Source organism: Gobio gobio (assembly GCF_949357685.1).
Source record: "Gobio gobio genome assembly, chromosome: 2".
NCBI lineage: Eukaryota > Metazoa > Chordata > Actinopteri > Cypriniformes > Gobionidae > Gobio > Gobio gobio.
In genome coordinates this window covers 59,517,166-59,544,867 of record NC_137098.1, presented here as the reverse complement: position 1 = coordinate 59,544,867, position 27,702 = coordinate 59,517,166, and the positions used below count along the sequence as shown (strand labels likewise).

General features: G+C 36.2%; 2 protein-coding genes across 4 annotated transcripts in view; one reads left to right on the top strand and one right to left on the bottom strand.

Moving 5' to 3' along the window:
* Positions 1-1,289: 1,289 nt before the first annotated feature.
* On the top strand, positions 1,290-11,002 carry zfta (zinc finger translocation associated). Its single transcript, XM_079810996.1, has 5 exons — positions 1,290-1,780; positions 3,760-4,254; positions 6,809-7,156; positions 7,461-7,907; positions 10,393-11,002. The coding sequence occupies exons 1-5, from the start codon at positions 1,654-1,656 to the stop codon at positions 10,875-10,877; spliced, it is 1,902 nt and encodes a 633-aa protein (XP_079667122.1). The 5' UTR covers positions 1,290-1,653; the 3' UTR covers positions 10,878-11,002.
* A 4,358-nt stretch (positions 11,003-15,360) lies between these two features.
* Positions 15,361-27,702, bottom strand: part of rtn3 (reticulon 3) — a 37,065-nt gene continuing 24,723 nt past the window's right edge. For 2 of the 3 annotated variants that reach the window (XM_079810994.1, XM_079810993.1), the window contains 6 exons: positions 25,694-25,901; positions 23,730-23,868; positions 23,322-23,391; positions 23,122-23,168; positions 17,695-17,753; positions 15,367-17,540 (listed from right to left, as the gene is read on the bottom strand). In XM_079810994.1, coding sequence (XP_079667120.1) covers positions 17,492-17,540; positions 17,695-17,753; positions 23,122-23,168; positions 23,322-23,391; positions 23,730-23,868; positions 25,694-25,901 — 572 coding nt within the window. In that variant the 3' untranslated portion in view covers positions 15,367-17,491. Of the gene's footprint in view, positions 17,541-17,694; positions 17,754-23,121; positions 23,169-23,321; positions 23,392-23,729; positions 23,869-25,693; positions 25,902-27,702 lie in introns of all 3 variants that reach the window. The other variant, XM_079810995.1, reaches the window with a different exon arrangement.

Sequence of the window (27,702 nt, the reverse complement as noted above, 5' to 3'; positions counted from 1 at the left end):
AGTCAATAAATATATAAATTACATTAAACTGTCTTTCATGCAGAATAATTATAGACTGTAAAAAAATAGAGAATAACTGTATTTTCCAAAAAAAAGTCTGTCTGTTGATAATGTACACAATTTTTATTAATTTTATTTGTGAAAACTAAATGAAAATGATAAATATTGAAAATGAAACTACATGAAAATGGTAAAATAAAATAAAATGATTGTGTTTTATTTTATTTCAGGTCATTAAAATAGGTTGTATTTTATGGTCATCTATATGTGTGTGTGTGTGTGTGTGTGTGTGTGTGTGTGTGTGTGTGTGTGTGTGTGTGTGTGTGTGTGTGTGTGTGTGTGTGTGTGTGTGTGTGTGTGTGTGTGTGTGTGTGTGTGTGTGTGTGTGTGTGTGTGTGTGTGTGTGTGTGTGTGTGTGTGTGTGTGTGTGTGTGCGTGTGTATTTGAGTATTTTTCTAGAATTTAGTTTATACATCATGGTTTTCATTTTTGTGATGAGAATGAAATAAAAATTAAAAAATTAAATGTTTAAACATCCGGATGCGAGAAATATGATTGAATGTCACAATGCACAAACATTTCTTTCTTTTTTTTTATTTCATATTATCAATGTCTGTTGATAATGTACACCATTTTTTTATTATTTTAATTCATGAAAATTAAATGAAAATTATATTGAAAACGAAACTAAATGAGGCCTACTAAAATAAGATGTTTAAGTTTTTTTATTTTTTATTTCAGGTAATTAAAATATGTTGTTTTTTATGGTCACCTATATATATGTATAGCGTGTGTGTGTGTGTGTGTGTGTGTGTGTGTGTGTGTGTGTGTGTGTGTGTGTGTGTGTGTGTGTGTGTGTGTGTGTGTGTGTGTGTGTGTGAATTTTTCTAGAATTTAGCTTATACATCATGGTTTTCATTTTTGTGATGAGAATGTAATACAAATAAAATACAAATCCGGATGCGAGAAATATGATTGAATGTCACAATGCACAAACATTTCTTTATTTTTTTTTCATATTATCAAGATGTTTCCCTTTTTTATTGTGTTGTGCTTTGAAATGTGAGAGGCATTTTATAAATAATATTTATTAGTACTATTATTATAATGTACCATGCATAATTAGGAAAATATAGCCTATTTAATCCAATTTTATGATGAATTAAATAGATTGTACGTACGAAATGCATAACCGCTGTAAGATAAAATATGGAGATAAAACATAACAAAAATGGGCCCCCGTGGTGCACCCGTCACTACATCACAGCCGCTACTGTCTCTTTAAATTTACCCAGGAGCCCCTAAAGGAGCCCCAGGGGCCCCTAGCTCGGCTCTCCACCCTGAAGACAAGCTGAACATCTAAATACAATCAGGAGACCGCCTAAAGTCACCGACCATTTGACAGATCGTCCCTCCAACTTCGATCTAAACGCGACTTGTATCGTCACGCAAAGTTAAGTTTACTTAAAGCAAAAAAGCAAACAGCGGTGAGGCTCCAGCGCAGAGACAGACACTGCACACACTGTAATGGGTGAGTGCGTGTTTCAGATATTTAGTCAGCCACCCGACGAATGCATCCAAGAAATCCTCCGGTTGTGACATTTCTACGTACAAAGAAGCGAATCCTGTACGTTAAAATAACACAACACAGGGATGGATGAAGCGGAGTCCAAAGAGTCGGTGCACAAAGCTGATCAGACAGAATCTCGCTCATTAATAATAAAAGCTGAGGAAGAGGAGGCGACATCGCGGCGGGGACACTTGGGGGATCTCTCAGCAGGTAAATGTTGTGGTAAGCATTGAAGTTTGACCATTAGATCGACGGCTCTGTGTTTTGAAGCGTTAAACCCCGTGACGAACAATAGCAGGCAGCGGCATGGCCCCTAATCTCTCGGGCTCCACTATAAACAAAGGCAAAATAACCATGCTGCATATGTATACGCGATGCGCTGTCGCCACCCAGCGGAATACAGCGGTACTGCAGACATGCCGCCGCCCCCCTAGTCGTGCTCAAAATGGGCCTGCGGAATGAGGAAATAACACATTCTCACTTTAATATTCTTTTAAAGTTAATAAATAATTATTATGAAATGATGCTAAAGTATTATTCTTCGCTTTAATATTAATATCTGAAATAAACAGTTGAATATTTTTAGCAACAGTCTAATGTTACAATTATTATTGTTATTATTAGTAAGAACAGCAATCATAATAAAGAAATACTATTTTGAATATATGCTGAACGATTATTTATAGTTTTATGCACAAAATTTGACAAGTCATTTTTTAAATAGTTTTCTGAAATACAAATTCATTTGCATATTTTCCTATAAGTACCTACTCATTTTGTTATTCTACTAAGTTTCAGCCTATCAGCAATAATATAAAATGTAAATAAAACTATAATAATACTTTAAATATGTGCTGACAGATTTATGCAAAATGTCTTAAATATGCATTTTATATTAATCATGACAACATTTTTAATATTTGTATAAAATACTACATATGAAATAATGAAAAATAAGTTGAATATTTTCAACAAAAGGCTAATTTTAATATTAAAATATTATTGTTAGTAATAACAGCAATCATAATAAATAAATAAATAATAATATTTTTAATATATGCTGGATGATTATTTATAGTTTTATGCATAAAATTGGCATTCATATTTATCATGAAACGTCATTTTTTAAAATAGTTTTCTGAAATGCAAGTTGCATATTTTCCTATAAGTAACTACCATTTGTTTTATTCTACTAAGTTTCAGCCTATCAGCAATAATATTAAAATTAAAATACTACAACTGTAATAATAATAATACTTTAAATATGTGCTGACAGATTTATGCAAAATGTCTTAAATATACATTTAATATTAATCATGACAACATTTTTTATATTTGTATAAAATACTACAAATAAAATGATTTGTATATTTTACAATATGAAATAATGAAAAATAAGTTGAATATTTTTAGCAAAAGTCTCATTTTAATATTAAAATATTATTATTAGTAATAATAACAGCAATCATAATAAATAAATAATAATATTTGGGATATATGCTGCCCTATTTATACGTTAATGCACAAAATTAGCTTTAATATTGATTTAATATTCATCATGACTAGTCTTTTTTTATATACTTTCTGAAATAAAAATAAATGTGCATATTTTCTTATAAGATGTTATTCTACTAAGTTTTAGCCTATCGTCAATAATATTTAAAAATTTAAACACTACTACTAATAATGATAATTTAAATATGTGCTGACAGATTTATGCTAAATCTCTTAAATATACATTTTATATTAATCATGACAACATTTTTAATATTGATTATATTATATGATTTTACAATATAAAATATGAAAAAATTGCATATTTGTCAATGAAGTTACTTTGTTGTTTCCCTTCAGTTACAGCATTTGAGAATGACTTTCAGCCATCAGCAACAGTCCTATTTTTTTATTAAGCAAAACCATACAAACACTGAAGCAAATATAGGACAATTTAAGTAATAATAAATAAATATTTTTTTGTCCAGTACAACATGGACATGGAATGTTCTGAATATACATCAGACAGATAACTTTGTTAATGTTTATGCACAAAACTGGCTGGTGGAAATATATCTTCACTTTTGTATTAATATTTATTTTACATTTCCCTGTAATTGAAAACGATGTCATATTTTCCCATGATCATATCATTTACATTCATCAATGACAGTCTCGTTTTGCGTCCTCCTCAGGTCAAGAGGAAGTGACAAATGGTCTCACATCACATGACAGCCAGGACGACGTTCCAGTCACCTCTGTTTGCTCCCCAGGCACCAGTTACTGGTGTGTCACTGAGAACACGGACTCCCCTTTCCTTCTGTCTCCCATCCCAGGACCATCTACGCAGGAACCCCCTCCATTTAAGCTTGCGCCTGGCCGAGACCATCGCCGCTACTACCATGAATACTGGCGCAGCGAGTACCTCATGGACTTCGACCCACAGAGACAAGGGATGATCTGCATGGTGTGTGGCAGTTCGCTGGCAACCCTGAAGTTAAGCACCATCAAGAGACACATCAAACAGAGGCATCCGTACTCCCTGCTGTGGACCGAGTCAGATAAGGATGTAATCAGGTCGGGATGGGAGAGTCATTTGAGTCGGGACAACAGCCAGGGGCCGTTATGCCCCGATCCAGATGTTCCTCCAGAGTCAGAGGAGATTTTGGATGTCGACAGGCACTCCACAGGTCTGTGCTTATATTTATTTGTGCTTCTGTGTATTTTTGTAAAGTCTGAATAACATGAAACAAAAAAAAAAGAAAGAAACCACTCCAAGTTCAGAAATCAATGTTCTCTTAATGGTTTCCATAGCTGTATATGGGTCAAAGACGAGACGTCACAATTTTGGTGTCCGCATCAAATTATGTTTACAAAAGTCATTTTATATTCATAAAAACATGTTAAATGCAAGTAAACTGTCTACTTTACTATTTCAAGTAACTTTTGTCAAAATAAAATGTCAACATTTAGGGGAAATAATGTTCCAAAGTGTAAAATTGTCATTCAGCGTAATGGTCCGGACTTTGATTTTGCCATTACATCTTTAAATAAATGTATAAAATAACAAGTAAAAAAATATATTTGTTTTCTTGGCATTTTCAAATATGTGTTGGCTGTGTTATATTAAAAGGACTATGTCTTACTTATTTTTTTAAGTATTTAAATAACCAGGGGACTTTTGTCCCGAAAATCCAGTTTGTAAGAGATCATTCAGTGTAACAGGATCAAGAAGCCATTCTGAAATCATATAAAAAACAGATTCGACAGTCTGTGACATCATCAAAAGGCCCCCTGAAGACCATGTGGTGCAGCAGAAAAGTGAATTCATTGCTCTTAAATATTTGATAATTCCACCTTTTCATGGTGTGGTATCCTAAGTTACAAAACCGCACGTCACTATAAAATAATGTGATCATACAAAATTTTATTATATTTTAAATGATTTTCACTTCATTACAAAAACTTCTTGCTGGCAAATAGGTAAACCTAGTGGTTTGAAGGATAGTGGCAAAGTATAAAGATTTAAAAATTACAATTAATTAGTATTTGTGGGCTGGACTTTGATACTTAAATAGAGTCTTTTAATATGCCATCAAATGATTCCTGTTTTAAATATGCCTAATAAGATTTTCTGATACATAAATATTGTTACACTGAATGACATTTTAGTTGGTGTCTTCTGTAAATCATGGTAAAAAATGTGTGATAGTCATTATTTTTTGCTAAGAAAATATAAAATTAAACGGGACACATTCTAATGTACAGGAAAAAACTAAATTTAAAGCTGTATTACACATACATTTTTTTGATGCTTGAAAACCCCTATTTCGTCTTTGACCCATATACACCGATCAGGCATAACATTATGACAGGTGAAGTGAATAACACTGATTATCTCTTCATCACGGCACCTGTTCGTGGGTGGGATATAATAGGCAGCAAATGAACATTTTGTCCTCTGTTCATCATATAAAGTGATCATCTCTTCAGAAAATTTGGACTAAACCGCTCAATTAATATGGATTAGTTTGATGATTTCTATGAACTTTTCAAGGCATCAAAGTGGTAGTTGCAATGAAGGAACAGAAATCGCTCCGATTTCATTAATATATAGAAAGGTGTCAGAATATACAGTGCATCACAGTTTGTTGCGTATGGGACTGCATAGCCGCAGACCAGTCCGGGTGCCCATGCTGACCCCTGTCCTCTGCCCAAAGCGCCAACAGTGGCACGTGAGCATCAGAACTGGACCACTGAGCAATGGAAGAAGGTGGCCTGGTCTGATGAATCATGTTTTCTTTTACATCACGTGGATGGCCGAGTGCGTGTGCATCGCTTACCTGGGGAACACATGGCACCAGGATGCACTATGGGAAGAAGGCAAGCCGGCGGAGGCAGTGTGAGGCTTTGGGCAATGTTCTGCTGGGAAATCATCCTGCCATCCATGTGGATGTTACTTTGACACGTACCACCTACCTAAGCATTGTTGCAGACCATGTACACCCTTTCATGGAAACAGTATTCCCTGGTGGCTGTGGTCTCTTTCAGCAGGATAATGCTCCACAGAGCAAAAATGGTTCAGGAATGGTTTGAGGAGCACAACAACGAGTTTGAGGCATTGATTTGGCCTCCAAATTCCCCAGATCTCAATCCAGTCGAGCATCTGTGGGATGTGCTGAACAAACAAGTCCGAACCATGGAGGCCCCACCTCACAACTTATAGGACTTAAAGGATCTGCTGCTATTATCTTGGTGCCAGATACAACAGCACACCTTCAGGGGTCTAGTGAAGTCCATTCCTCTACGGGTCAGGGCTGCTTTGGCAGTAAAAGGGGGACCAACACAATATCAGGACACAACACAATCAGGTCATAATGTTATGCCTGATCGGTGTATATATGTGTGTGTGGTTTTGTATTTTTCTCTAGAATTTAGTTTATGCATCATAGTAAAAATGTTTGCCTTGAATGTATGCTGATGTTTTCTTTTATTTACATAAATAAAAATCCCTTTGTCGGGACAGGATGTTTTTCATTTCTGTGATGAGAATGTAATAAGAATTAAAACTAATGAATGTGAGAAATGGGATTGAATGTGACTGAATGTCACAATGCAAAATTATTAAGATTTTTCCTTTTTATTGTATTGTGCTTTGAATGTGAGGCCTTTTATACATAAATAAAAAAGTATTATTATTATTTTAAGATTATTTTAAAACCTTGATTCTTCGTGTCATTCTAGGCAAGCCTGGTGGCGCCATTTCTCCAGTTCCTCAGGCCCAGTCTGAGTTTAGCAGGGTCACGCCATCCCCTCCGGCCTCCTCGGTCCAGGAGCTCCCAGGCCCCACAGCTCAGGTGATGGAGCGATACCTAAACGACTCGCTGCACGCCTGGTTCCGCCAGGAGTTCCTGATGGAATACCAGGCGGAGGAGGGTCGTCTAGTATGCATGGTATGCAGCTGTCTGTTGCCATCTCTGCACCTGGATCACATCAAAAGTCACATGCTGGATCTGCACCCCAACTCTCTGCTGTACAGCGCAGAGGAAAAGCACTCCATTCTGCAGACCTGGGCCAAGATGCACGGTGAGGGTAAGAGACAAAGCAGAGAATTTAAAAAAAAAGTTTGTTTTCTAAATATAAAAACTGTGTACTATTGTAAATAATAGGTTAAAGTAGCCCTAAAATGTCATGGATTCATTGCACACACAAGGTGTTGTAAAATCCAATTAAACACTTTTGTCTGGTTTTCAAAATTGAGCTTCCAACTATAATTTTTTAACCATGGTAAAAAGCAAAACAAAATCAAGTTTTACACGCTTCTGTGAAACCTGTTTCATTGAAAACATCATCCGTAATACATGTCTTTTTGCATTTCTTTGCTTTTGTTATGCAGAATCACTCTCAAATCAACAACCTCAAATCAAATCGGAACCACTTACCAAAGAAATAAACGTAGATGGTTCAGCCTCCTTCTTCCCTCTGAACGTGGATCCCATTCAGGGAAACTTAGGGAGTTACACAAGAGGAGATGAGAATCCACCAGACACTGGCCAGAGATCACAGTCTTTACCTTATTATCCCCGAAAGAGAAGACTGAAATACGGCAGCCCCTGGCGTCTCCGCCTGGATTATTTGGTGGCCTACGGTCCTCCGGATAATCCGCTCTGCTACTGTATGGTTTGCTCCGAACACCTACCTGTGCCGAGGGTCAGCAACTTCCGCAAACACATCCAGGAGTGCCATCCGGAGACAAGCGGCCTCAGCCGAAGTGAGAGAGATGCTGTGGTCAGCGCCTGGACGAAGGAGGAGAATATCGACACCGCTACACTGAAAGCGGATGGTAAGCGCAGACAACATCAGATATAGAGAAAAATAGACCAAAAACAAACTATCAATGGAACCGTATTGACAATTTTGTATTAAAGGAAAATTATCATAATAACAAAATAAACATCAGAAGTTAGAACAAAAAGTTCTTATAGGCTACATCAATTTTGTCTTCTTATCCCATTAAAAAAAAAATCTGAGAAGAAAAAATGGGTCTCTGAAAACTAAAGTATTAGCTTCTGGGGTAAATTTATCATGTAGGATGTAGAGATATTCAATATGTACTTGATTATGAAATATGTCATTTAAATGACAATATATATCACAAATGTATCTAGTTTTAAGCATGTAAATATATATATAAATTTAATCACGAAAATATGATTATTGATTTATTTAAAATGACATACTACATTATATCCCAGAAGCTAAAAATAGTAATTTATCTTGTGCTTTCATTTAGCCTTTGCTTAGCAAGCTTGTAAACTAAAGATTGTTTAGCCTCACAGGTAAATGTATCATTTTAAGGATGTAAAAAAGATATTCAAGATGATCATGAAAATATGTTCATCAAAGTCTTTTAAATTACATATCACATTGTATGTCATAAGCTAAAAACAAACTAAATATCTCTTTCCTAGTGCTTTTAGTTAGCCTTCACTTGGCAAGCTAACAGCTTGTAAACTAAAGATTATTTAGCTTCTCAGGCAAATGTATATTTAATATACTTAATCATGAAAATATTATCATTAATGTCTTTTAAATGCCATACTATATTCTAGAAGCTAAGAATAGTCATCTTGTGCTTTCATTTAACCTTTGCTTAGCAAGCTAACAGCTTGTAAACTAAAGATGTTTTTTAGCTTAATTCACAGGCAAATTTATCTAATTTTAAGCATGTAATATATATTTAATAAACTTAATCATGATAATATGGTCATTAATGTCTTATAAATAACATACCACATTATATTTCAGAAATTAAAAATGTTTTAATTTAGCCTTTGCTTAGCAAGCTAACAACTTGTAAACTAAAGATTATTTAGCTTCTCGGGCAAATGCATCTCATTTTAAGCATGTAAAAAAAAATAATATATATAATATATATATATATTTAATAAACTTAATCACGGAAATATGATCATTAATGTCTTTTAAATGACATACTATAGGCCTATTCTAGAAGCTAAAAAATAGTAATCTTGTCCTTTCATTTAACCTTTACTTAGAAAGCTAACAGCTTGTAAACTAAAGATGATTTAGCTTCTCATGCAAATGTATCTAATTACAAGCATGTAATATATATTTCATAAACTTAATCATGATAATATGGTCATTAATGTCTTGTAAATGACATACTACATTATATTATAGAGGCTAATTTTTTTTTAATTTAGCCTTTGCTTAGCAAGCTAACAACTTGTAAACGAAAGATTATTTAGATTCTCAGGCAAATGTATCTCAGTTTAAGCATGTAAATATATATATTTAATAAACTTAATCACGGAAATATGATCATTTATGTCTTTTAGATGATACTATATTCAAGAAGCTAAAAATAGTCATCTTGTGCTTTCATTTAGCCTTTACTTAGATAGCTAACAGTTTGAAAACTAAAGATTTTTTTTAGCTTCACAGGCAAATTTATCTCATTTTAAGCATGTAATATATATTTAATAAACTTAATCATGATAATATGATCATTAATGTCTTTTAAATGTCACACTATAGGCCTATTCTAGAAGCTAAAAATAGTCATCTTGTCCTTTCATTTAACCTTTACTTAGAAAGCTAACAGCTTGAAAACTAAAGATGATTTAGCTTCTCAGGCAAATTTATCTAATTTTAAGCATGTAATATATATTTAATAAACTTAATCATGATAATATGGTCATTAATGTCTTGTAAATGACATTACATTATATTACAGAGGCTAAAAATGCTTTAATTTAGCCTTTGCTTAGCAAGCTAACAATTTGTAAACGAAAGATTATTTAGATTCTCAGGCAAATGTATCTCATTTTAAGCATGTAAATATATATATTTAATAAACTTAATCACGGAAATATGATCATTAATGTCTTTTAAATGACACTATATTCAAGAAGCTGAAAATATAGATCTTCTTGTGCTTTCATTTAGCCTTTACTTAGATCGCTAACAGCTTGAAAAATAAAGATGATTTAGCTTTTCAGGTAAATGTATCTCGTTTTAAGGATGTAAAGATATCCATGATGTACTTAATAATGACAATTCATACATGTCCTTTAAATTACTACCTACACTAAAAATAGTCACACATTCCTTGTGTTTTCAGTTAGCCTTTGCTTAGGAAGCTAACAGCTGAGCCTATTGACTAGCATAGCATTAACTTAAAAAAAAAAAGCTTATGGTTCTAGACTAGTATGTCACAGTTGAATGAACTAAGTATTAGTTTTGCATTGTGTGTTGTGTTATGTTATAATGTTTCTTTTTTTTTCTTTTGTTTGGCACTGAAGACCCACAAAGTAGTCCTGTCACTACAAGCACAGCTGTTGACACGCAGGTGTCGCCTGTGAAAACCACAGAGCAAGAAGGTCAAACAGAAGACAGTAATAGCACAAATACCACACCAACAACACAGACGACTGGGCGGCACAGGCACTACCCGGGGAAGGACCAGCGGCGCAATTACCAGGCCCGCTGGAAGATGGACTTCCTGATGGATTACGACTGCAGTAGGCATGGATTGATCTGCATGGTGTGTGGCGCTACGCTCGCCACGTTAAAGGTCAGCACCATCAAGAGACACATCCTACAAGTGCACCCTCACTCGCTGGACTACAGCCCGGAAGAGAGGCAGCTGGCCCTGCTTTGCTACAACCAGATCTCTGTGCACTTTCATTCGGAGGACTGTTTTTCGGGTTCCAACCACGGCCATAAAGAGAATGCTAACGGTAATGCTTATGTTAATGCCGAATGCACTTCGAGCCAGAGCACTTAATTGAAAGAAGAGTTGAAGGGATGAGTTTTTGACATCCTGTTTTTTGTTTTCCTTTACTCAGGAAGTTTGCTGCGGGGTTAAAAACCAATTTTTATTTGAAGGATGTGACATTGTTGGAGAATAATTATACTTTTTTTGTCTCCGACAAAGTGAATAAAAACTTCTGAAATGTTTGATAAGTTTAAAAAGAATATTTATGCTTGAATCACTTTTGAAAGTGAAGCCGCCAGTGTCATTTAAAAAGAATTTATGTAGTTCCCAATAGGCGATTTTATTGAGCTTGTATGTTATTTTCTGTGGATAAGCACTCTTAAATGCATTTGTACATTTCATTGCTTTTTTTGTTGTTGACTGTGGCAAGACTGTTATTGCTTCAGCGCGCTTGACATTTTGCATGATGTCACACATTACAGTGGACGATATTATTTTACTCTCAGCACTTAAAATGGGTGTTAGGTACACGTTTTTGGGACTGTTACTTAGCAAATACAGTGGGAGAAAACAATCCATGATTTCACTTAGCATTTTTGTCAATCACATTTTGCCATTTTGAAAGAAAAAGCATAAATATAATATATGATTTATAATGTTAATGTTATATAATACTGGTTCAATTCACCAAAAATTATATTGAAATAAAAATAATCTTATGGACTATCTTTTGAGTGAGATCATTGTCTCAGGGAGCAGGTTTTATTCACCAGTCATTTTCTGCTACATCTTTCTGCATTTATGAGTCACAGGCAGTTTGAATAATGAATTTAATCATGAAGGTGCAATTCAATTCAAAATGAGACTATGCTGAATGGGCAGATAATGCGTCATTAATCATTAACACTTCCTGGTTGCATTTATTTAAAGTACAGCATGAAATGGATCATTAGCAAACACCCTTTTTTTGCGGATTTGTTACTCATCACATAGACATGTTGCACTGAACATTCACGTGTCTGTGACAAGCAGTCACAAAGGTTCAGTTCTCTCTTTAACCCTGTACAGAGTGAACCGAAAGTCATTTCAGCATTTTCAAGGGGGTGACATCACATGAGGACAACCTCTTATTCTAATGCCATTTGTCTTGACCAAATGCAATTTTGGAAGCACTTTCACAGTTTGGAGCGTCCCTCACATCTTAATATGGAGATTCCTGGAAAATTACACTCAGTTTTCTCTCTCAGAGTTAGCACAATGTTTAACATGAAGAAAAACATACTCGATTCATCACATTGGTATACAGTGGGGAGAACAAGTATTTGATACACTGCTGATTTTGTACTTACAAAGCATGTAGAAGTCTGTAATTTTTATCATAGGTATACTTCAAATGTGAGAGACGGAATCTAAAACAAAAATCCATAAAATCACATTGCATTTTATTGCATGACATAAGTATTTGATCATCTACCAACCAGTAAGAATTCCGGCTCTCACAGACCTGTTCGTTTTTCTTTAAGAAGCCCTCCTGTTCTCCACTCATTACCTGTATTAACTGCACCTGTTTGAACTCGTTACCTGTATAAAAAAAGACACCTGTCCACACACTCAATCAAACAGACTCCAACCTCTCCACAATGGCCAAGACCAGAGAGCTGTGTAAGGACATCAGGGATAAAATTGTAGACCTGCACAAGGCTGGGATGGGCTACAGGACAATAGGCAAGCAGCTTGGTGAGAAGGCAACAACTGTTGGCGCAATTATTAGAAAGTGGAAGAAGTTCAAGATGACGGTCAATCTCCCTCGGTCTGGGGCACCATGCAAGATCTCACCTCGTGGGGCATCAATGATCATGAGGAAGGTGAGGGATCAGCCCAGAACTACACGGTAGGACCTGGTCAATGACCTGAAGAGAGCTGGGACCAAAGAGAGCAAACCATTAGTAACACACTACACCGTCATGGATTAAAATCCTGCAGCGCACGCAAGGTCCCCCTGCTCAAGCCAGCGCATGTCCAGACCCATCTGAAGTTTGCCAATGACCATCTGGATGATCCAGGGGAAGAATGGGAGAAGGAGAACAAAAATAGAGCTTTTTGGTCTAAACTCCACTCGGCGTGTTTGGAGGAAGAAGAAGGATGAGTACAACCCCAAGAACACCATCCCAACCGTGAAGCATGGAGGTGGAAACATTCTTTGGGGATGCTTTTCTGCAAAAGGGGACAGGACGACTGCACCGTATTGAGGGGAGGATGGATGGGGTCATGTATCGCGAGATCTTGGCCAACAACCTCCTTCCCTCAGTAAGAGCATTGTAGATGGGTCGTGGCTGGGTCTTCCAGCATGACAACAACCCGAAACACACAGCCAGGTCAACTAAGCAGTGGCTCCGTAAGAAGCATGTCAAGGTCCTGGAGTGGCTTAGCCAGTCTCCAGACCTGAACCCAATAGAAAATCTTTGGAGGGAGCTGAAAGTCCGTATTGCCCTGTGACAGCCCCGAAACCTGAAGGTCTGTATGGAGGAATGGGCCAAAATTCCCACTGCAGTGTGTGCAAACCTGGTCAAGAACTACAGGAAACGTAAGATCTCTGTAATTGCAAACAAAGGATTCTGTACCAAATATTAAGTTCTGCTTTTCTGATGTCTCAAATACTTATGTCATGCAATAAAATGCAAATGAATTACTTAAAAATCATACAATGTGATTTTCTGGATTTTTGTTTTAGATTCCGTCTCTCACAGTTGAAGTGTACCTATGATAAAAATTACAGATATCTACATGCTTTGTAAGTGGGCAAACCTGCAAAATCGGCAGTGTATGAAATACCTGTTCTCCCCACTGTATACACACTTCTTGAGTTAACAGCAATTTGGATTATTTGAATATTCCTTTTGAGTTTCTCTTGTATAATTCACCAATAAATAATAATAAATTATGTCCATACTATTGATATGGAAAGTCTAGTTCTTTAAATGATTAATAGATTTTTTTTCAACTCTCATCAAGGCTGCGTTAAAAAATACATTAAAACAGTAATATTGTGAAATTAAACTATATGAAGCATCATTACTTCAGTGGCACATGATCCTTCAGAAATCATTATAATATGATGATTTGATGCTCATTCCATATCAATGTTGAAAACAGTTGTTCTGCTTAATATTTTTGTGCAAATCATGATACATTTTTAGGACTATTTGATGAACAGAAAGTACAAAAGAACAGCATTTATTTCATGTTGGCGCTTCTTCTCTTTACCCCACTATAGGGTTCAGGTTAGGGAACTTGGGCGGCCTTGGCAGAAGCTTCAATTTGTGCGCCCAGTGACACATTTTTGTGTTGATTTTGATGTTTGTTTTGGATCATTGTCATGATGAAAGATCCAACCACGACCCATTATAAGATTTCTAGCAGAAGCTGTCAGGTTTAGATTTTTTATCTGTTAGTATTTTCTAGATTCGGTGATGCCATGTTCGGGACCTCCAGCAAAAAAATAGGTCCACAACATTAAAAATCCAGCAGTATATTTAACCGTGGGGCATGGGGTACTTTTTATCCCTGTTTGCATGGGGTGCATTTTATCCCCGTTTGCACCAAACCCATCTGGTGGGTTTGCTGCCAAAAAGCTCTTTTTTTCATCTGACCATAGAACCAAGTCCCATCTGAAGTTTCAGTCGTGTCTGAAAACTGAATACGCTGGAGTTTAATTATGGATGAGCGAGTAGGAGGATTTTTCTTGAAACCCTCCCAAACCACATGTGCTGATGTAGATGCTGTTGGATATTTTTTAGGCTTTCTGACTCCTTCTCCATCTGTGATCTTTTGAGAGTCTTTGGCCAAACTATCCTCGTAACCGTGCATTAAGACAATAGACACACGTCCTCTTCCAGATTCATAACCTCTTTAGTTGATTGGAACTTCTTAATTATTGCCCTGAATGCTTTAGCTTATTTTCTTTATATTTTGTGAAACGCAATCTTTTGCTGCACATCAAAACTAAATTAGTTGATTTTACTTATCGTGAATGTTTAAGGGAATTTGGTCTTTGTGTTTCCTCATATTTATATTCCTGTGAAACAAGAAGTCAGGGCTGGACAATTTCATGTTCCTAGTCACCCTGGTGTGCTAAAAAAAAACGTAAATATGAATGGGAATATACTTCAGAGAATGGGAACTTCTAGGGGTGGCAATAATTGTGGCCCACGTGTTTTAGGGGAAAAAAAATGTTTTGTGTTTAATTTCTTTTCTTTCTTCCTCCATAATGTGAGTTTCCTCCTTCATTCAATTGTTTTCAATGAAAGGTTAGATTTTTGGCAATTTTTTTTTTACGAAAGACCAAAACGATAAACAATGCAGATTTATTTTTACAGCCAACTTTGATCATATTAGGGTGACAAAAACTCTGACCATGACTGTGTGTGTGTGTGTGTGTGTGTGTGTGTGTGTGTGTGTGTGTGAATTAATGTCAGCATCAATGTGATAAAAAAAAAAAAACCCTCAAATGTAAAATACTAAGATCTACTGAGGGGAAAAAACAAGCTCAAACACTATAAATGCTTTTGGCATTTTTATTAAGTTCACTTTGACATCAGTTACAGGGACCACAAGTTTTCCTGTTTGCATCTTTCCCCCCCCAAAAAAGCTCCCACCAATTAACTTAACTTAATTCAGAACTAACAAACTAAATGTAGATGTTAGTCACCACATCTAGTCTTCAAGAGTCAAAAGCAAAAAGAAAGTGACCTCTGTCAACACTTCTCAGGGAGAAACACAGGAAAGAAACAGCAAACATGCTAAAGAACTACAGGAATAAGTTAAAAAGAAAAATACCCAATTAATAAACGGAAACTCAGTAGAGAAGAAAGCAGATACGAAGACGTAGAACCTAAACAGAGAGGTCTGCATCTATTAAAAAAGTAGTTATATAGTCATAATTTACCCTTAAATCAAAAGGAGAAAAAAACGTGGTAATACAAATTGTCAGAGCTTGACCTGTTCTTCAAAAGCAACACACACGTGATCTCACCTGTAGAACATGCCAGTTAAGCAACACAATGACAAGACACTTGCGTCTGAATCTGATCATGTGTGTAAACATGCATAAAGGGTGTGTGAGAGAGAAAAAATATATTGGAAAGGGGCCATAAAAATCACAGAACACTTTTTTTAAATGTGTCGAACATTTCCGATGCTCTGCTAAACAATTTTTCCAATTTGGACATGCTTCCAACTGCATCAGCTGGAATGTTAAACGAACGGCGCAATGAAGCCATTGTGAGCTGACCTAGACTATGTAGTAATAAAAGCAACAATGAATGTAATTATTGATATATGGTACATATTCCATTTATCACATGCGCACCAAGTAGTCTTCGCGCGGACTGACTGCTTTTAAACAGAGCACATCCGAAGCCATTTTTGGCTACCCTTCCCTTATAGTTGTATCTTAAAAGCCAACAGTGTTTGCAGTGGGGTCTTGACTTTTAAGGGAAACCAGTGTTATTACATGTGATTAGTAAGTGTCCAGCTTATATAATGGCATGTTCTTTAGAGCCTTAAACAAAAACATTTAATATTTAAACGTCTTCAGTGCCCAAGGTGGTAAACAATGCCCCAAAATGCTGACAAAATCATTTCTACCTTTCTAAATGACATGAACGATGACCATTAGCCGTGTTTCAACCAAAATCAATGACTTGTGGGGCCAACTTCACATCTAGCGCAAGATTATTGCCCTCCTTTCCGATAATTCTGGTGCTCTGACGATCCTATACATAAATCTCAATCTTAAGGTTATTAATATTTATTGTTACGAAGCCAATGTCAGACAGCCAACCTAATCGAGATATAGTATAATAACTATTATGTGAAGAGTAATAACAAGAACATGTACATGTGAACTCAACTCAGACGACTGAGTGCAAGAGAGGTGCGAAAGAGAAATATAAGAGCTGTATATTTGTTTTTTTAAATATAAAAAGCAACACTAACTACTTCACAGCAAAGAGCCAGTTGTAATCGAACTATATATACATACACGAAATTAAAAACGGCGCCAATAACAGGGAGGATAGTGAACTAGACCGAATTATCACTGCTGGTTGTGTCCCGATCCATCCTGACTGGTGCAAGGCTAGTAACGTTCAGTGCATTTCAGATAAATACATACACATTTTTCGAAGAACAAACGGGGAGGAAAGTATGTTTCAGAACGTTCACTTTTTTTTTGTCAGCATTTTCCAGTGAAATGTTCATTTTTAAAAGTACAGACATTTGCTTTTGAGTCAAACATCCTGTCTTTATTCATTACTACCGCACCACCCAACCCAACCCAACATTCAAAACCAGGTCATAAATTCAGTCTAGTTCACAAATCATTCCATACACTGGCCATCAAAATGGGCTTCCAGTAGCATTACATCACTTCCTGTGTTGAAAAACATCAGCTCCCGGAGCCCCGAGCTTCTTTTCCTAATGCTCATAATAAGCTGCAGAGTTAACATTGAATATCAAGAAGCTTTTTAGATTTTACATACTAGCTGGTTCAGTGCAGATGGTTGTTTTAAGGTGTGAGGGTTAAACAGGGGAGGAGAGAAAGGGGGCGGGGCTTAGAGTAAAGGGAGGCGGCTAAAGATAGAAGGATGGTAAACATGGCAACAACTGATCGGAGCAGAGGATCATTCTGCTTTACAGCGCTTCATGGCTCCTGGGAGTTTCTCTTGTAGCCTGAGGGAGAAAAACATGAGACAAACACCCATTAGTTGGCGATATTACTGCGTGCCGTTGAGGCCTCGCTAATTGGCAGCCATTTCCAAGACTCAATTCTTAATAGATAAATGGGATTTGTAATACTTTATTACTCTACTCAAAGCATACTTACTTGGCAATTGTAGTGTTGACTTGAGTGCGTACAATGTCAATGTAACGGTCAATCTGGGTCTGTGGAAATAAAACGATATGGCGTTATAATAAACAATAACTGTAATATTACTGCATGTGCTTCCATGTCATTTTGCTGGCATAACACTAGGATGTTGTGGGAGAATGCTAGGAATAGTATTAATTACTATATTTATTGCGGTCACTTTAGTGGATATTCGTTTTTAAAGTTTAGTTACAATATATATATTATATACAATAAAAAGAAAATACAATCCGGTGGACAGGGGTCAGCATGACTGGTCTGTGGCTATACAGCCCCATACTCAACAAACTGCTATGCACTGTGTATTCTGACACCTTTCTATCAGAACCAGCATTAACTTCTTGAGCAATTTGGACTACAATAGCTCATCTGCTTGATCGGACCACACAGGCCAGCCTTCGCTCCCCACGTGCATCAATGAGCCTTGGCCGCCCATGACCCTGTCACCGGTTCACCACTGTTCCTTCCTTCGACCACTTTTGATAGACACTGACCACTGCAGACCGGGAACATCCCACAAGAGCTGCAGTTTTGGAGATGCTCTGACCCAGTCGTCTGGCCATCACAATTTGGGCCTTGTCAAACTCGCTCAAATCCTTACGCTTGCCCATTTTTTCTGCTTCTAATGCATCAACTTTGAGGACAAAATGTTCACTTGCAGCTTAATATATCCCACCCACTAACAGGTGCTGTGATGAAGAGATAATCAGTGTTATTCACTTCATGTTACAACCCTATGGTTTGTGTTTTGTGATATCTCTGTTGTTTTGTGAGTGTCTGTATTGGTTCCTGTAGGCTGATTGACGCTCTGTCCTGATTGGTGCACAGCACTTTAAAAAGAACGTCATAATTTCCTCTACAGAGAGAGAGAGAGAGATCTTGTGTTTTGAGCAGAGAGTGTTTTTGATTGTATAATAGAGTTTGTGTGTTAGAGAGTTTTGAATGTGTTAAAGGTCCCATGGCATGGCATTTTTCTATTATTTTATAATGTTTCCTGAGGTGTACTTATATTGTTAGTATGATTTTTACATCATAAAATGTCATAATTTAGAAATAAAAGGCATTTTTTTTCTATACTGCTGTTTGCCCTGTGGCTGAAGGCCCTGTTTCAAGAGGCGTGTCTGCGGTGAGACTTCAGTAAAAACGCCCACTGTTGTGATTGGCGGACATCTTTGCACTTGAAATGAGCGGAGGGGGCGTGGTTTAACGAGGTCAGGCACGAGCTGCTTCCAGAGAGACGGATGGACCGGAGTTCACTTCACATCAGTTCTCAGCACATCTCAGTTCAGTGAACTGATTTAGTTAGTAGCATATACTTCAGGTTATTAGTCTATTTCTAGTCGGAGGGGCTGTCACTCATGTCAGAAAGTTAGTAACTCTAGTAAATCAGCGCTGACTGGAGACGCAAACCGTTTAGAACGATTCAGTCCGATTTGGTGAAATGATTCGGTTCACTAAAAAGAACCGGTTCAAAAGAAAGATTAGTTTGCGAACCGGACATCACTAATGTACCAGAAACAGAGCGATTGCTAACAAAGTTATTTATAGTAACTACTGAGTTATGAGAGCGCTGTCAGCGCAAGTTTATTGTGTTTGTATCTGAGAGTTCTGAATAAACACGAGTCCCAGTCACACCGAGTCCGTCTTCATCATTATTACCAACTTTGTAACACACGCAAAGTACCATTACAGCTGTCGAGATGAACGAGTTACGAGTAAGTGTTGATTATAGCATTATTTTTAGATATTTTCCTATCATATGAAAAGTGTCAGTGATGCGCATTGAGTACACAGCGCAAACAAAGACACAACAGCGCAGTAATCGAATGTAATCCAGTTTATTGTGGGGCTAGGCTGGCTAGCCCGGATATGCTCACGCTTACCCCCTTCTGCTTAATCTCGCGCCGCGTTTGGTGCTCCGCTGTGGGCCAGATGCAGTACTGGGGGTCGGGGATGTTGAAGGCCGACCGGTCAGTGCAGCCCGAGCTTCGGCATGCGTGAGGTTTATCTCTAAAGATCTGACTCTGCTGATGTTGAGCAGAAACTCATGACTGTATGCACATTTTAGAACAGATAGACGCGACGAGGACGTACAAAAACACTGACTCACAAGACAGAAAACACCGTTCTGTCAGGAGAGAAGCCGCAGTGTGTGCACGAATAAAAAATAATTAGCTACACTTTAGAAATCACTGATCACAGATCAGAAGGAACTGAAAAAAAAACTTCTGTTTTCATTTGTACATCCAAACACTGAGCAACTGGCATGCCTCGCTCGTTTTAAAGCCATGATCTGTCGAGGACAAACAAATATAGCGTTCACTTGGGCGTGCCAGATTCTCTGGGCGGGGGAAAGGGATGTAACCGTTCCTGTTTTGACGTCTTAACAGGAGACTTCAGGATTGGCTAGTCTGGCCTGTCATTTTCTCAAGGGCAGAGAAAGACAGCCAGAACTCGGTTTTACACCGATCAACATTTCTATCCACTTGGGGACAATATTCAGGCTAGGGGAACTCATATTAATGTTGAAAAACCTCATAAAATGAAAATTTCATGCCATGGGACCTTTAAGAATATTAGCGAATGCGAGTATTGTTTGTTTAAATAAAAAAAAAATTGTATCTGAGGAACTATGTTGGTATATTTGTCCTCTTTGTCTGTTTTCTGAAACCGATTTGGACTGAGGGAGTCTGACGCCGTTTTGCTCTCAGTTTTTGGTTAGGTAGTTAGGTTTGTATATTGTATTTTTCTTTTGGGTTAGGGTTTAGGAAAAACGTTTTGTTTGTTATTTTGGCCTAGTCAGCTCCTGAATCAAGAGTCCCAAGGTAATTCAATAAATTCATCATTGCTCAAATCAATATATGATTAAAAACATTTGTTGATTTAAATAGGTCTGACTGGAAAAAAAAGTCTACATTTTTTCTGACTTTATTATAGTTAGCTGGAAAAAAATATTTCAGCTAGTTACCAAGAAAACATTTCTGTTTTTCATTTAGTTTAACTTGATGTGCTAAAATAATTAAAGCTGAAAAAAAAAAAAAGAATACTATATAGACATTAAAAAAACTAATAAAAATGACAAATACAACAAAATTAAAACCAAAATATAACAAACACTAAAATTATTAAAGTATAAAAGCATCTCAATACTAAAACAGTTTGAGCATTATGACTTTAATTTTCTCACTGTGAAGATATTAAAAACTGGGTTACAGCAGTTTTGAGGTCAGTGCATAGTGCTCTGCGCCATGGAGATTAAAGAGACAGATCAGTTTTGTAGCACCATTATGAACGCATCATTATTTCCGTACATTATCTTCATTAGCGCTGTATTTAATTCGAAGAAAGGTCAGAAGAGAAAAACGGCATCAGGCACTCATTAACAAATCACCGTTACATAAGAATTTAAGTCTTGACAAATGCTGTAAGAAAAGATTATGACAAGTGTTTCAGAAAGGGATTACATCAGACCCCTCTGGTGCAATAATCATACATACTGATTACTGTTCAGCCTGAGTGGGCCGCCTGCTCTCAAACACTAACTGCATTTGAGCATGTGTCATCTATTATAAGCAACTCTGCGTTTTAAAATCGTGTACTTGTTATGTATGCAGTGAAACTTTTTTTGCATAGGCTTCCTCTGTGTCATTAAAGATCACGAGTAACAAGAGTAACCTGTAACACTAGTTAACATACAAATTAATTGTTAATACATGAAGGTAAATGAATACAAATGTCTGCTTCTGTCCTACCGAATCAGAAAGCAGATTTCACCACTTAAATTCAAATATGCTTTCGCGCCAAGCCAGATGCACTCAGCGCTTGTCACATATCACAACTTTTCAGTGTTTTCAACCACGTTTATTTTAGGTTCCAGACATTTAAATGCTCATAAGTACTAGCAACAAATACACACTGATGTCTATGGAAGCGGCAATAACAATCCTTTCGGTTATAATATGACTATGCGTTTTATTCATATCAGATACACATAATATAGTTACCTATATAGTTTACTCTATTCTTCTCCCAGTTCACCGGTCACTTACTTTCATGCATTTCGTGAGACGTGGATGAATTTACGTGATGTAAATCCGACAGATCCGATTCTCTGAATTGCGGAGCAAACTAACATGGCGGCACCCATCGCACATTATAGATCAACTAACATGATCATTTTGACAAAACGCATTCACTTACACTTTATTTGAAAATCGGAATATCAGTTCATGACATAGTTAACAAGTTTGTGAATATTTTGAATAAAAAGAAAAAACTAAATAAAGCCGATACATGCTGTGTGGCACTTGAGAAGCATGACGTGTCGCCATGGAAATAATAAGGCGATGTGTTCTCAAATATTTAGCCAGAGAATATGGTCATATTTCAAAATATTGCGGAAACTTGAAGCTGATTTGTTGCATACCAAGAATACGGACTACTTTGCTGTTATTAGAAGTATAAAAGTATATTTCGGCCGTTTGTGTTCCTGCACCATCCGCATGACGTAATTTTCGTCATCAGGAGGCTTTGCGCACCCCGTCCGTGTGCAGCCCAATTTGAGAGACTGTGCGGACTGTCCGCGTAATGTCATCCACCATTGTTTTGTGGCTCTTTTTTCTCGGTTCAGGCACTGCTACCGTTTTAAAAGTATCGGTATGGCACCGGTATCGTAAAAAACCCCAAACGATACCCAACCCTTCTCTGTCCTGTATTGATTTAATTAATATGGATTGCGACTCACCTATTTCAAATAAATGTTATTTGCTTGCTTTTAAGTTAATGCCATATAAAGTAAATACTAATAGTATACATATATACGTAATATTAGTATTACTAATACTATACTACTGTTTAAAAGTTTGGGGTCAGTGGTATTTTTTTTTTTTTTTAAAGAAATTAATATGTTTATTCAGGAAGGATGCATTAAATTGATTAACAGTGACAGTAAAGACATTTATAATACCACAAAAGATTTCTATATTCGATTTCTTTAGAACTTAAAAAAGTGTTTTAAACATTGATATTAATAATAAATGTTTCTTGAGCACCAAATCAGCATATTAGAAAGATTTCTGAAGACTGAAAATTCAGCTTTGCCATCACAGGAATAAATTACAATAATATCTTAAAATAGAAAACTGTTCTTAAAAATGTTAATAATATTTCACGATATAACGGTTTTACTGTATTTTTGATCAAATAAATGAAGCCTTGGTGAGAATAAAAGTAAAAATATTACCAACCCAGACTTTGAAACAGTAGTGTATTATTATACATTATATAATTATTAAATGTACTCCCTCTTATTTGGACCCCTACAATAAATACTCTTTAGGAACACACAATGCATAGTTTGAAAAGCAAAAACATAGATCTAACCTTGTTTTTCTCATAGATGGGCGGTACACTGAAGAGCAGGATGTCAGCTGGAAAAGAAAACACCCAGTATTAGGCGATTATGAGCATGCTTAAACTTCACATGGGGTAGTCTCTATAGCTAAATATGAAACAGTTTTGCTCTAAAAAAAGAAGAAAAAACTCAAATTTAAGTGTAGTAAAAAGTGGTATATTTGGCCTACCGAGGATGAGGATGGTGATGCCATTGAAGACCGCTCCAACATATGTCATCAGCCACATAACCACTGCCAGCTGAAAACACAAGGAAATATGGGTCAAAACAACAGAAATCATTTGCATCCCTCTTACACCACAAAACTGCAGAACACAATTTTCTAAATGAACTTGAAATGAAGTGTTTTAATACAAATCTTACAGCTAATATAGAAAGAGTCATAAAGGAGACACATTTTCCTTGTTGATTCTTGGCATTTTTGGAAACTTAAAAAGACATTACATTCTTTAAAATATCCAGTTTTTTTTATCTACTGAAGAAAGTCATACAGGGTTGGAACAACATGAGGGTAAATCAATTCTGAATGAATTGGTGAACTATACTTGTAAATCTAATTGCAGGTCTAAACACTGACCTTGAGGGAATCCACCAGATCCTCGACCAGAAAGAGGTGGCTCATCTGCTTGAGTGCACGGTTGACGTAGGAGAGACAGGCGTCCACGTGCTTGCGGAAGGTCTCGGGAGGCACGGTGACATCTTTCTCCATCAGAGCCCTGTCACAGGCACATGGGTCAACCCAATTAGCCCTGCCACTGCATACCCACACACCACTGAGCACCACTGCACCCAAAACCAACCCTTACTGACAAAGAGCATGACAAGAAGTGCCAAACACCTCAAAAATACCTCCTTACTAATAAGGTAAAGGATATACCATTAAACTTAATTCATCGAGTTTATCCTACTAAAGAATTTTGACAAAATTTTTAAATTGATATAGATTTAAAATGCTCATTTTGTGAAGGCTACACGGAAACAATTTCTCATTTCTTTTGGTCTTGTCAATATACCCAGAATTTTTTGGAATAATGTGAAGGTTTTCATTGCTGATAATCTCTTAAAAACATTTTCTTTATCTTATAAACATGTGATTTTTGGTTATTATATTAAAGAACGCTCTTTAAAGGATGTACATTTTATTATAATTGTATTGTTATGTAAATGTCATATTCATAAGTGCAAGTTTACAAAAGGCAAACCGCTTTTTATAGTCCTTGAAAAAGAGATTAAAATGTATATAGATATGATGTCAAAATCTAAAAATAGTAAAGCAGTTAAAACGATTAATATATGCTCCTCCTTGAACATTTTCTCAGAAAGTGAAAGTATTTAGTGGTGCTTACATGCAGAATATATTTCTGTCTTAACATTGAATTATAATACACATGTAATTATATGTATAATATATATTTATATGTAAACTGATGATTATGTACCCTCCTTTATTTTGTTATTTGTTTCTTGTTCTTTTATGTTGAGGCATGTGAAATGTGCTTTTTTATACAATGAGGACTTTGTTCATGCTTTTTGTTGAAAATAAAGCATAAAAAAGAAGAAGTGCCAAACGGACTTACAGTATGTTAACGGTGAAATGTGTAGAGTGTATTTAAAAAAATACTTTCTCCTATAAATTCTATTTTTTTATTTTCTATATTGTACTTATTATAATGTGATTGTTAATAATAATAATAATGAAATATAATAAGTATTTACATATACAGTTTATACATATAAATAAATAAAAAATTACGCATTTTATACAATTCTAATATATTATTCATCATATATATATATATATATATATATATATATATATATATATATATATATATATATATATATATATATATATATATATATATATATATATATATATATATATGATGAATAATTATCATAATTTTTTATATTTATTATATTTTTATATAACAAATCACATTAATAATTGTTTACATACAGTTATACATTTTTATTTTATACAATTACAATATATTATTAATCATAACCTATATACATACAATCACACAGTAGGGGCCAAAAGTGATGTCAGGAGGGAATATTTGTTTTTAAATGAACCTACAAGTTAAATTAAACCATCAAAATATGAAGAACCTATTTTTATATTTAAACATGAAAAAAATGGTCAAAATGCAGCTACAGGTTATTATTTTACTATGCAAAAGACATAAAAAAAAGAAAAGGCTCACAGGAAAAAAACTACAACATAATCAGCTATTAATATTTCATTGGTTCTCTCTTGTTTTTGCATGTTCATATTTTTTTGTGTGTGACAGCATGGCCAAAAATATCATCCACACAATTTGGCATGTTTCATTGTGTTATCACAAATAAAACAATTGACTCCAAGCACAACTACACAATATGCTTACAAAAAAACCCCCACACAAACATTTTTTTTTACAAGCAGTAGCCCAATGTTTTTTAAATATATAATTACAATAACTGTATACCATCTCTAATAAGACTAAGCGGTTATCTCAAATATGTACAAGACACACAGAAAGATGAGAGACTCACTTGAAAGGATGCCCATCGTTGGACTTCTGCACAGCCTGGATTACAGACTTGTAGATGCGGAAAGAGATGGTGACACAGAGCAGAGCCAGCAGCAGGTAGGAGATCACGCTGATCACGCTAAACGCTGCCAGAGAGAGCAGCAACAGCAGCGACACGCCAAACACCACGCCTGACTTCTTAGGGTCCCGCCAGTGCACCAGGTCATTCACTGCACGACAGAAAGGGCATGTGAAAAACATGTGCGTGGTGTGTTTTGTTGAACGTAACAGGAAATAAAAAAAACAGCACATGACAAAATTACTGATATCAACTGTTGAATTGGTGCAAAACCATTTAAATCTTGCAGCATTAGAAGCAGTAACACCTTATTTTAATGGGTTCTTTGTTGTATCTGAACTGTAAAATCATTAGTTCTGTCATAAATAATACAAAGCTCATATTTTCCATACAGCTGCGGTTACGTAATGTAGTTTTCGAGTGGTTGGTGATGCAGCGTGCAAGGAACCTTTTAAAGAAGCCTTACATAAATGGCATTCTCCACGTGGAGTGATGCCTGAGGGGGTTCGGCTCTGTGTGTTTCCATTTCTCAGGAAATCACAGACGCATAAACCTTCTATGGTGGAAGATGGTGGTATTCAAAACATCAAACTTCATAAGGATTCACAGTTCTGTACCACAAAAGAACAATACACCCATATATATTTCCTGGCAAAGACTCAAGTGTTTTCAAAACACTTTCTTCCTAGATGAGGAACTCATACTTGGCTGTGTGTGGGGATGGGTCCTGTAACACAAGACCTTACACGTGCAAGCGCTGGCTGGTTGAAAACACAACCACGTCTCTTTCACTGTTACTATGTTTGGTCTGTCAGCTTTAATACATCACCTCAAGCACAGATATGGCTCTCCCACTGCAAGAGACTGTAAATGCATTCACTTCAAGTAAAACATGGTCAGGAACAGCTATACTTTGCTTTCATAGGAAGTTTAAACTCTGAAATGCACCGTAATGCAAATATTACGGTTTTGGGGTTTAAAAAAAAAAAAAAGATTTAGTGGCAAGAGGGAGATAATACTTTTCATGCTAGGTTAAAATAATGTTACATAATATGTAACAAGATCCAGTTCAAAAGTTTGAGGTCGGAAAGATATTACATCTTTTTAAAATAAGTATATGCAAGGCTGCATTTATTTGATCAAAAATACAACAAAAGCAGTAAAAATGAAATATCGATATTTAAAATAGCTGTTTATATTTAAATATATATTTAAAAGTAAAATTCCTGTGATGGTGAAGTTGAATTTTCAACATCATTACTCCAAGTCTTCAGCGTCACACGATCCTTCAGAAATCCTAAAAGACCTGTTCACACCGGGCCGATTTTCGCGCGCGCATTTATTGCCGAAGTTTAATGTCTCGTGACTAAACAAAGGGCGGCAATGTGAGTGTGCACACCAACACGCAAAACGGCAGGTGTAAAAGAGTAATTTTTAATGCCTTGGGTTTGGCGTGGCGCGTTAAAAACTGGCCGACCAATGAGATCGGCGCTTTTGTTCACGTGCCTGGAGCTGCTGAAGTTACAGTAAAACATGAATCGTGGCACTCATGCACAAAACGGTCTTGCCGAACACATTGATATGACGAAGAGGAAGTAAGTAGACGAAGGCTGAATCCGAAATCACCCCCTAAACCCTCATTCACTATTCCCTACATTAGTCCACTAATATAGTTCACTTGAAGGAGCGAATGAAAAGGAGTGAGTGAATTCGGACAGCTGTTGTGTGTACATCGGCTGTACACTCATTATTGCGCTGCAATGTAGGATTGAATGAGTGCACTCAATCACTATGGTACCATCCACTATGGTTTTGTGCACCACTACAAATGGCTGTTCCCTCAAATAGTGCCCTATTTGAGGGTATAGGGGGCGATTTCAGAAGATGAGCTGCTAATGCTGCTTGCCAGTTAGCAAAAAGTGTGTGAATGGTTTTGGCAAGCACGAAAATAC